Source organism: Rhinoderma darwinii, chromosome 3 (assembly GCF_050947455.1).
Source record: "Rhinoderma darwinii isolate aRhiDar2 chromosome 3, aRhiDar2.hap1, whole genome shotgun sequence".
Classification (NCBI taxonomy): Eukaryota; Metazoa; Chordata; class Amphibia; order Anura; family Rhinodermatidae; genus Rhinoderma; species Rhinoderma darwinii.
The window spans coordinates 284,232,229-284,244,385 of record NC_134689.1 but is presented as its reverse complement, the minus strand read 5'-3'; the positions used below and the strand labels follow the sequence as shown (position 1 = coordinate 284,244,385).

Here is a 12,157-nt window from a genome sequence, read left to right as displayed (position 1 = left end):
TCCATTCAGAAATGTTATTTCCAGCACACTGTTTTTGTTTGTTATTTTGATGATACATTTTTGTGCATGTACTTTACTGTAATTTCCATGTTTCCAACACCTCGCCCAATGTCGTATCCGAGTGTATGGAGGGCTTCACCAAAGCAGACTGAGGTTTTCACTATAGAGGACTGTGAGAACTTGCTGAGCGGTTCCTGGGCTGGGGACCTAGGGTTCAGGGAGGGGGAACAGATTACCCCTCTAAGTGATACTGTGGACACTGTGTGATGCGTTCTGCCTTTCCTTTTTAGACAACTTACTTTGGATATTAGTGATATTGAGGAAAAGATCTGTGAAATGTGAAAGAAAATCAGTAACACTGACAACATTTAAAAAAAAAAAACAAAATATGCTGAGGAACTTGTGTGAAAATCTGTACCGAAATCTACATATGTAACGTGTGGATTTGACTGCCGATGTCACTCGTTGCATCGCATCGTAAAATACCACGACCGCTAGTGCAGCATTCCGACAATGCTCTGCAGAGTTCATGAACTGCATTTACGTTCAATACATTTTTATTAAATAGGTTTGTGTTTTGTTCACTTCTATTACAAACCATGAAGCATTGTGTAAAACTTAGAAAGGAAAAACAGAGCATAATCAAAATGCAAGCATCATACATAAGTGAATAAAATAGTAATTAAAATCAAAGAAAAACACAATGAGGCTAAGTTCAAACTTGCGTTGTATAATCCGTTCCTCTGATCCATTTTTAGTTCAGAATAATAAAAATCCCATTGAAATCAAAATTACGTATGCAAACAGATTACACTCGGTTTGTATCCGTTTTAAATTGACACCAATGATAAAAATAACGCATCCGCTAGACATCCGTTTTTTTTTTTGCGCGGAGAAAAAAAAATCCTGTACTCTCCATCAAAAAAACGGACGACAAACATAACGGGTAGGAACGGATGCAATTAAAAATCCCATTGATTTTATCTGTTGTTCTGATCTAAAAAAGCATCAGAGTAGCGAATTATACAACACAAGTGTGAACTTAGCCCAATGGCATCCCAAAGCGCAGGTACTGCTTGGCAAGCCCACTAAATATGAAGCATTCAATGAGGTTTTTGTAAAACCCCATTTACTTGCGTTGTACAGTGAATTGGTGCTAAAGGGATGTCTTTTCTGAACCGAGTATCTTCTAGTATAAATGTCCTACAATCAAGCAGAGTCTTCCACCTTTCTTCTGTTTTAATTGAAGACATATTACTTTGGTCTCTGGAGAGAAGCCAATACATTTCATGGCTCTGCATAAAGGATTAAGCAGAGACAAATGAAAATCCCTGTTTATTTTATTTTCTTCCCTCCCTATTCAATCACCCAGTTTAGAAAATTAAATATATGGTAAAATTCCAATCACTTGACTTAATTTTTTCCAGATTAACCCTTTAGAGACCAAAGCCTTCAGATGCCTGAATGTCCACAGCAAAATGTCACCTTTTTTTTTTTTTTTTTACACTCTGACCAAGTAGTTTCTTGGTTGTTTTTGTTTCTTTGTGGCACAAATTCAGCTTTAATGTGGTACCAAGATGGAACCAGTATCTTTTTTTTTTTTTTTGAAGTTTTTATATGTGAAAAAAAAAATGTGACTGTTCCATGAGAGCCGTCTTCAGGCTGACGAGGAGCGCCGATCACTGCCGAAGGTGCAAAGTTCCCGGCTGTGCACTTCTGAGCCTTCGTTTCAGTGACAGTCAGGGTCTCCGCACCCGGACCCCACTGACCCAAACTTTTGATATGTCTCTATAACATATCAAATGTTTGATAAAAGTGTAGTCACTCTTTAGGCAAATCTTTCCGGTTTACCCATACATTCTAGCTGTTTACATTTGGTGGCATTGGTGCAGATGAAAAATATTCATTCAATGAAACATAACAATGTTTTGCAGGGTCACAAAGGACACATGTTGGTTTCTTGAAGATTATACCTATTTTAGGTCTCATGCGCGCTTCCGTGTGCCGTTGAACGGCCGCTAATGACGGTCCTGTCATACACGGGCTGCACACGTATGGCTTCCTTGTGCAGTCCATTGTTTCACAGACCAAATCAATGCAAAGGCCGGGCAGGAGTATGACCGGCCACACGGTTCCGTTAAAACAACTGAAGTGTGCACGGCTCCATTGAAATGAATGTGTCAGGGTGCTATCCATTAAAACAACGGATAGCACCATGATGAAAAACACGGAAGTGGGCATGAGGCCTTATATATAGATTTTTCTATATTTTGATTATAATCTCATATACAGTGGAGGAAATAAGTATTTGATCCCTTGCTGATTTTGTAAGTTTGCCCACTGTCAAAGTCATGAACAGTCTAGAATTTTTAGGCTAGGTTAATTTTACCAGTGAGAGATAGATTATATAAAAAAAAATAAGAAAATCACATTGTCAAAATTATATATATTTATTTGCATTGTGCACAGAGAAATAAGTATTTGATCCCCTACCAACCATTAAGAGTTCAGCCTCCTCCAGACCAGTTACACGCTCCAAATCAACTTGGTGCCTGCATTAAAGACAGCTGTCTTACATGGTCACCTGTATAAAAGACTCCTGTCCACAGACTCAATTAATCAGTCTGACTCTAACCTCTACAACATGGGCAAGACCAAAGCGCTTTCTAAGGATGTCAGGGACAAGATCATAGACCTGCACAAGGCTGGAATGGGCTACAAAACCATAAGTAAGACGCTGGGTGAGAAGGAGACAACTGTTGGTGCAATAGTAAGAAAATGGAAGACATACAAAATGACTGTCAATCGACATCGATCTGGGGCTCCATGCAAAATCTCACCTCGTGGGGTATCCTTGATCCTGAGGAAGGTGAGAGCTCAGCCGAAAACGACACGGGGGGAACTTGTTAATGATCTCAAGGCAGCTGGGACCACAGTCACCAAGAAAACCATTGGTAACACATTACGCCGTAATGGATTAAAATCCTGCAGTGCCCTCAAGGTCCCCCTGCTCAAGAAGGCACATGTAGAGGCCCGTCTGAAGTTTGCAAATGAACATCTGGATGATTCTGAGAGTGATTGGGAGAAGGTGCTGTGGTCAGATGAGACTAAAATTGAGCTCTTTGGCATTAACTCAACTCGACGTTTTTGGAGGAAGAGAAATGCTGCCTATGACCCAAAGAACACCGTACCCACTGTCAAGCATGGAGGTGGAAACATTATGTTTTGGGGGTGTTTCTCTGGTAAGGGCACAGGACTACTTCACCGCATCAATGGGAGAATGGATGGAGCCATGTACTGTCAAATCCTGAGTGACAACCTCCTTCCCTCCACCAGGACATTAAAAATGGCTCGTGGCTGGGTCTTCAAGCACGACAATGACCCGAAACATACAGCCAAGGCAACAAAGGAGTGGCTCAAAAAGAAGCACATTAAGGTCATGGAGTGGCCTAGCCAGTCTCCAGACCTTAATCCCATCGAAAACTTATGGAGGGAGCTGAAGATCCGAGTTGCCAAGCGACAGCCTCGAAATCTTAATGATTTACAGATGATCTGCAAAGAGGAGTGGGCCAAAATTCCATCTAACATGTGTGCAAACCTCATCATCAACTACTAAAAATGTCTGATTGCTGTGCGTGCCAACAAGGGTTTTGCCACCAAGTATTAAGTCTTGTTTGCCAAAGGGATCAAATACTTATTTCTCTGTGCACAATGCAAATAAATATATATAATTTTGACAATGTTATTTATTTTTTATTTTTTTATATAATCTATCTCTCACTGGTAAAATTAACCTAGCCTAAAAATTCTAGACTGTTCATGTCTTTGACAGTGGGCAAACTTACAAAATCAGCAAGGGATCAAATACTTATTTCCTTCACTGTATACAAAATAACTTGTGCTGTGCTAGAACGTTCTATTACCTCCCGTCCGGTCCATGCACTACTACATTTAATCCACATGATCTGACCTAGATAACGAAATTGCAGATCTTTTCTGTCGTTTACATTTCTTTTTCAATAGTGTAAAAAAAAAAAAGAAAATTAGGTCAGCCAACTACATGAGGTTTGTTTTATTTTTTTTTATTTTTTTAAAGAACAGACTTTGGCAAGACTCATGGCTTTTTTTAAAATGATTTAACCCTTTCAGGACCAAGCCTGTTTTAGCCGTCGGGACACAGAATTTTTTTCATTTTTGCATCACTGCATTCAGAGAGACATTACTTTTTTTATTTTTTTCCGTCTACATATATGTGGGCTTTTGTTTGCGGGATAAGTTGTTTTTTTAATGGCTCCATTTTGGGGTTTATATTCTCTCTCTGGCAAAAAAACAGCAATCCCCCCGCCCTCCTTTTTTATTTATTTTTTCATAAATTTTGCACCGTTTACTGTGCGAGATAAACAACATGCCACCTTTTTATTGGTTTGGTAGTATTACGGCGATACCAAATATGTATAGTCTTTTTATGTTTTACTAACTTTTGCACAATAATTGCACTTTTCATGAAAAATAATGGTTTTGTGTTGCCGCATTTCAAGAGTCGTAACTTTTTTATTTTTCCATTGATGTATCCATACGAAGGCTTGTTTTTGTTTTGTTTTTTGGAATGAATCATATTTTTTTAATAGAACCATTTTTTGGTACATATAAATTATTGATTAACTTTTATTATATTTTTTGGGGGTAACCATGGCAGCTGCGGGCCTACTAGAGGTACCCAGGTCTGCTATCAGTAACTGCCTATTTGGCCATGGCAGAGGATCCCTGTCAATTTTACACTTACAGGCAGTAATTCTTTGGAATACTTGGTGTAAGCGATCAAGGAATCTCTGCTTTAAGTCCCTTAGTGGGACAAAAGAAAAAAGGTAAAATAAAGTTTAGTAAAAATTAAAGTACCCCCCCCCCCCAATAAATAATGAAAGCATAGTGTGCACTACAATAGTTTTTTTCTAAATCACTTGTATGAGCAATTTTTCTTTTAGCAACTGCTCAGACTTTGTAAAATCTGTGCTGTCGGCTGCTCATAACTCTTCACTGGGAGACAGAGCGTCCTGCTCGTCTCAATGGCTCCCTTATCCAGAACGATTGTTAGAGCTATAGGATTCTATAGCGCTGGTGGGCATTCTGCATACAAGAGCCGTGGCAGGACACTTATAAAATGGTTATAGTGCACACTCCTGCACTATAGTAGTTTTTCACTGAAAGAAGAGGTACACTTTCAATGACACCCTTTTTTCATTAAAAATTATTAGATTTCTTTAAAAAATGGGTCAATTTAAAAAAAACCTATGTATTTGATACTGCTGCAATCACAACGACTTGTAGAATAAACATGTTATTAGTTGTACTGCACGGTGGAAAAAAAACATGCAAAAAACAGTGGCGGAATTTCAGGTTGTTTTTTTTTGCTTTCCCCCCACCAAAAATGTTCTTATAAAAGTTAATCAATAACTTATATGTACACCAAAATAGTACTAATAGAAACTACAACTCATCCCGCAAAAAAACAAGCCCTCATACAGAAAAATGCTATGGATCTTGGAATGTGGCAACACAATTACTTTTTTCACTTTAAAATGTTTTATTGTACTAAAACGTAAAAAAAGCTATAAATATTTATTTGGTATCGCCACATTCGTACCGACCTGCAGAATAAAGGTAACATGTTCATTTTACCACGCGGTAAACGGCGAAAAAAGCAAAGAACAATGGCATAATTGCTGGGTTTTGTTCTTCAAAAAAAAATTAAAAAAGAATGAAAGCTAAAAAATATGGTTTGGTATTTAAGGCTCAAACTGGCCTGGTCATTAAGTGGTTAATTGCAATATACATAGAAGCTGTTTTGCAAGAAAGTAAAGACGTTACACCTACATTTCCTATGTATATATATAATCTCTGTTTTTTGTTTTTATATATATATATATATATATATATATATATATATATAGATATAATCTACAAAGGTTTACATAACCATTAAAGAGGCTCTGTCACCAGATTTTGCAACCCCTATCTGCTATTGCAGCAGATCGGCGCTGCAATGTAGATTACAGTAACGTTTTTATTTTTAAAAAACGAGCATTTTTGGCCAAGTTATGACCATTTTTGTATTTATGCAAATGAGGCTTGCAAAAGTACAACTGGGCGTGTTTACAGTAAAAGTACAACTGGGCGTGTATTATGTGCGTACATCGGGGCGTGTTTACTTCTTTTACTAGCTGGGCGTTGTGACTAGAAGTATCATCCACTTCTCTTCACAACGCCCAGCTTCTGGCAGTGCAAAGACACAGCGTGTTCTCGAGAGATCACGCTGTGACGTCACTCACTTCCTGCCCCAGGAAACAGCAGGAGTAGTTTAAACTCACTTCTTTTGCTCACTCCCACAGCACCTTTAGCTTTCATGGTGGACGTGTCCGTTCCAATTCACGATGTTGCCTCAAAATAGAGTTTTAAAACTACTCCTGCTGTTTCCTGATTTGAGGCTGGAATGACCAGTCCAACAAACATGCTTTCCATAGGGTAACACCATTTATTTCAGCCGCTGCACTTTATGCACTTACAGTATGTAGCACAGAGACAAGCATACAGTATCACACGGTTGTCTGCTGACCAAACACGATTTGTCTTCACAACGTCATATTCCCGATTAGGGTATGTTCACACGATGAGAGGCATTTACGTGTGAAAAGACAGACTGTTTACAGCTGCCTCGTTTCACACGTAAATGCTCCTCCTCGTAATTTACGAGGCGTCTGTGACGCTCGTAAATCTTGAGCTGTGCTTCATTGAGTTCAATGAAGAACAGCTCAAATTACGTTGCAAAGAAGTGCCCTGCATTCTTTGCAACGTAAGTCAATTTGCAACGCAGTCAATTACAGGTCGTCTGCACAATACGCCGGAAAACCCATTCAAATGAATGGGCAGATGTTTGCCGACGTATTGTAGCCCTATTTTCAGGCATAAAACTAGGCATAATACGCCTCGTTTACGCCTGAAAATAGGTCGTGTGAACCCAGCCTTACTGTGCTGATGGAAAATGCCTCCCTAAGATACTCAAACATGGAAGAATTGGTGGTTTAAAAAATGGCTGAGTATTAAAAAAACAAACACAGGCTGGGAGGGCAAAAACACTTAATTTTAAGAAGGCCAATTTCCCCAGGATGAGGGCTGCAATTCAGGATATAGACTGGGAAGAACTAATGTCAAATAATGGGACAAATGGTAAATGGGAGATTTTAAAATCTACTTTGGGTAATTATAGTGCAAAATTTATTCCTATAGGTAACCAGTATAAACGACTGAAATTAAACCCCACATGGCTTACACCTTCTGTAAAAAGGGCAATACATGACAAAAAAAAAGGGGATTTGAAAAATAGAAATCTGAGGGTACATCTGTAGCCTTCATAAAATCTGTAAAAAGGTAATAAATTCAGCAAAAATACAAAATGAAAGGCAGGTGGCCAAGGATAGTAAAACAATTCCCCAAAAATTCATAAAGTATATAAATGCAAAAAAGCCACGGTCTGAACATGTAGGACCCCTAGATAGTGGTTATGGGGAGTTGGTCACAGGGGATCAAGAGAAGGCTTACTAAAGAAAGAGTTACTAAATGGGTACTTTAGCTCTGTATATACAACAGGAGAAAGAGCGGCTGATGTTGCCGGTGCCAGTGTTAATATACCAGTTGATATACTGAATTGGCTGAATGTAGATATGGTCCAAGCTAAATTAAATAAAATAAATGTACACAAAGCCCCGGGACCAGATGGGTTACACCCTAGAGTTCTTAAAGAGCTTAGTTCAGTTATTTCTGTCCCCCTCTTCTTAATATTTAGAGGTTCTCTAGTGACTGGTATAGTGCCAAGGGGCTGGCACAGGACAAATGTGGTGCCTATTTTCAAAAAGGGCTCTAGGTCTTCCCCGGGTACTTTTAGACCAGTAAGCTTAACATCCATCGTGGGGAAAATGTTTGAGGGGCTATTGAGGGACTATATACAGGATTATGTCACAAGAAAAACTGTATTATAAGTGACAGCCAGTACGGTTCTACTAAGGACAGAAGCTGTCAAACCAACCTGATTTGTTTTTATGAAGAGGTGAGCAGAAGCCTAGACAGAGGGGCCGCTATGGATATAGTGTTTTTGGACTTTGTAAAGGTATTTGACACTGTCCCTCATAGACGTCTAATGGGTAAATTAAGGACTATAGGTTTAGAAAGTATCGTTTGTTATTGGATTGAGAATTGGCTGAAGGACTGTATCCAGAGAGTTGTGGTCAATGATTCCTACTCTGAATGGTCCCCGGTTATAAGTGGTGTACCCCAGGATTCAGTGCTAGGACCACTATTATTGAACTTCTTTATTTATGATATAGAGGATTGGATTAATAGCTATTTCTATTTTTGCAGATGACACCAAGCTATGTAGTATTGTTCAGTCTATGGAAGATGTTCGTAAATTGCAAGCTGATTTGAACACACAAGTATTTGGGCATCCACTTGGCAAATGACGTTTAAAAAGGCTCTGTCACCACATTATAAGTGCCCTATCTCCTACATAATCTGATTGGCGCTGTAATGTAGATAACAGTGGTTTTTATTTTGAAAAGTTATGAGCAAGTTATGAGCAATTTTAGATTTATGCAAATTCGTTTCTTAATAGACAACTGGGTGTTTTTTAACCAAGTGGCCATTGTCTAGAGGAGTGTATAACGCTGACCAATCGGCGTCATACACTTTTCTCCATTCCTGTCCTTTGTACTCAGTACAGCGTGATCTCACAAGATCATGCTGTGCTGCCACATACTTTACCGACACCTTCTGTAAAATTTTTGCAGGACGTACTCGCACAGCACAGCGTGATTTCGTGAGATCACGCTGTGCTGTCATTCACAGCGTGATCTCGCGAGATCATGCTGTGCTGTGATTAATTCCCACACAAACTTTACTGAATTGTCAGGAGTGTGAACAGACATCGCATCCTGGCTGGAAGTGATGTCTATTCACTCTCAAGACACCTCAGTAAAGTTAATGTGGGTGTATGTGACAGCACAGCATGATCTCGTGAGATCACGCTGTGCGGAGTACAAATGGACATGAATGGAGAAAAGTGTATGTTGCTGATTGGTCAGCATCATACACTCCTCTTCGCCCACTTAGTCAAAAGGTAAAAAACGCCCCGTTTTCTATTAAGAAACGAATTAACATAAATCTAAAATTGCTCATAACTTGCTCAAAAATTATCGTTTTTCAAAATAAAAACCACTGTTATCTACATTACAGCGCCGATCAGATTATGTAGGAGATAGGGCACTTTTAATGTGGTGACAGAGCCTCTTTAATGTAGATAAATGTAAAGTTATGCATCTGGGTACGAACAACCTGCATGCATTATATGTCCTAGAGGGAGCTATAATGGGGGGAGTCCCTTGTTGAGAAGGATCTGGGTGTACTTGTAAATCATAAACTAAATAACAGCATGCAATGTCAATCAGCTGCTTCAAAGGCCAGCAAGATATTGTCGTGTATTAAGAGGCATGGACTCGCGGGACAGGGATGTAATATTACCACTTAACAAAGCATTAGTAAGGCCTCATCTAGAATATGCAGTCCAGTTCTGGGCTCCAGTTCATAGAAAAGATGCCCTGCAGTTGGAAAAAGTACAAAGAAGAGCAACGAAGCTAATAAGGGGCATGGAGAATCTAAGTTATGAGGAAATATTAAAATAATTAAACCTATTTAGCCTTGAAAAAAGACGACTAAGGGGGGACATGATTAACTTATATAAATATTTTAATGGCACATACAAAAAATATGGTGATATCCAGTTCCCTGTAAAATCCCCTCATGAAACAAGGGGGCACTCCCTCCGTCTGGAGAAAAAAAGGTCCAACCTGCGGAGGCGACAAGCCTTCTTTACTGTGAGAACTGTGAATCTATGGAATAGTCTACCGCAGGAGCTGGTCACAGCAGGGACAGTAGATGGCTTTAAAAAAGGCTTAGATAATTTCCTAGAACAAAAAAGTATTCGCTCCTATGTGTAGAAATTTTTCCCTTCCCTTTTCCCAACCCTTGATTGAACTTCACCGTACTATGTAACTATGTATATATTCACGATACACTGATTTCAGCCCTGTGTCTCTTTCACTCCAGCGCTTTCAATCAACGGGAATGGGCAGGGTTAGCAGGAGTTTATGAAGAGCGAAGACTCCTAGCTCACCGCGCGATGTGAGCGCTGCAACTAATGCAGTGCAAATTTCACAAAGTACACCAGAGGCATATATAACGGACACGATGCTGAAACCAGCGTGTCTGTCGCTACGTCATGGTGCCCTCGAGAGGGCAGCATACAGATAATGGCAGATTCCCTTTAAGGTCTTGACACACATATTTTCTTAATTTTACCCACAGGAAACAACCGTGAAGCAGCTTCAGTCTCCGCTTCCTCTACCTACAACACTTCCATTGCTGTCAGCAAGCATTGCTGTGACAAAGACTGTGATTGCTAATCCTGTGCTTTACCTTAATAATCATATACATGATATTCTCTATACCATTGTCCAGATGAAGAATCCTCCACACCCAGACAACCAGGATCCAAAGGTAAGAAAACCCCACAAATGGTTGATATCTGGTAAAACATGTTCCGGAGATGTATCGCAGCTTCACTCTTTTTCAGTCCTTCTCTTCCAGGAATTACCGAAGTGTCCCTTTTGTATTTATATGTGAGATGGGCCATGCAGGCTTTTACAATTCTGTTAGATGCTCCTTTGCAACAGACTACATTCTGTCACTTTATTTATTTTATTTTTTTCGTAAAAAGAGCGTGATAATGTAGTGTCCGCAACTAGGTTTCCACTTTTTTCAGGACCAGTTAGAAAATGTTAGATGTGATGTGCCTTGTTGCCAACAGCAGGTGTTTCACATTTTGCCCGCAGCTGACTTATTCATTATTCCCTTTATGTTATATTCAGACATTGCATTTGAGGTGCAGTTAGAACCGCAATTAAAAAACGCATATGATTTTATTGTGATTTGGTGCATTTTTCAATGTGGTTGCGGTAGAAAACCTTTTTAACTGCACCTCAGTTGCAACGTCTCAATATACCCCAAGAATGTTTTAGTATACTGCTCCTGAGATGACGCTGAAGAAAAAGCATCCAGAACTGGATGTGAAATACTGATATAAAATTTTTGTAGATACTTGATAAGTTATTGCTTTTTAAAGGTTGTGAAACCTGTTATTAATCATGAAAATCAGTGGAGCCACCTTTGCCATCCCCAATGTCTCCCCAGCATGGTTTCCGCCAAACAGAAGAACAATGGGTGTCTTATGTGCTCAGGTCTTGGACAATGAACCACCCAGGAAGCTGTAGAGGAGATGACACACCGCTATCTTTACAAAGAATTCTATTTTGCACTTGTTTTAAAATCTGTCACTAGTTTATTAATTCCCTATCTCCTAACTAATCGAATAGGCGCTTTGCTTCTGATAGCTGCAGTGTAAAAAAAAAATTCAGAAACGCTTATTATTTGCAAAGTTATGAGATTAAAAAAATATATATATATGCTAATGTAGCTCTAATAACCAAATAGGAGGTGACTTTCTTTTCACTCTGGGTGGTGTAATGTTTTCTGTATGAAGCCCGAGATATGGCTTTGAAGTGATCCCCCTTCCCTCTACAATGTCTCTCATACTGTGTGAAGCAGCTTCATGCTGATAGTACAGCGTCAGAGGCTGTGAGGCAGCTCCACCTCAGGAGAATCGCTGGCGTTGACATCCATTTGTCAAGTATAAGCTCATTTACATATTTAGATCAAAGCTCATAACTTTTAAAATAATACACTTTTGGTACACTATTTTCACTAGCATTATCAGTGGGACAGTGTCTATCAGATTAGCTAGGAGATCGGGCATTACTAAACTAGTGACAGAGCCTCTTTAAAGTAGCAGACCAGCAATTATGTTTTGCCTATATAGTGCAGCATAGACTATTATTAAAGAATAATGTAAAGGCTTTTGTGTATGCCTTGTGTATACCTGTTTTAGTTAGTGCCATTTATGGGATTTCTGCCATCTTGGTTCCTTCTTCCCCTCTGATATGGTTCCACCAATGCAGCCTACATTTCCCATGATGCTTCTGGCTTGACAGAGGGG

At 39.3% G+C, this 12,157-nt stretch overlaps 1 protein-coding gene across 5 annotated transcripts in view; it reads left to right on the top strand.

Moving 5' to 3' along the window:
* Positions 1-12,157, top strand: part of DMXL2 (Dmx like 2) — a 153,426-nt gene that overhangs the window by 83,031 nt on the left and 58,238 nt on the right. For all 5 annotated transcript variants that reach the window (XM_075858007.1, XM_075858011.1, XM_075858009.1 and 2 more), the window contains exon 25: positions 10,411-10,602. In XM_075858007.1, coding sequence (XP_075714122.1) covers positions 10,411-10,602 — 192 coding nt within the window. The remainder of the gene's footprint in view (positions 1-10,410; positions 10,603-12,157) is intronic.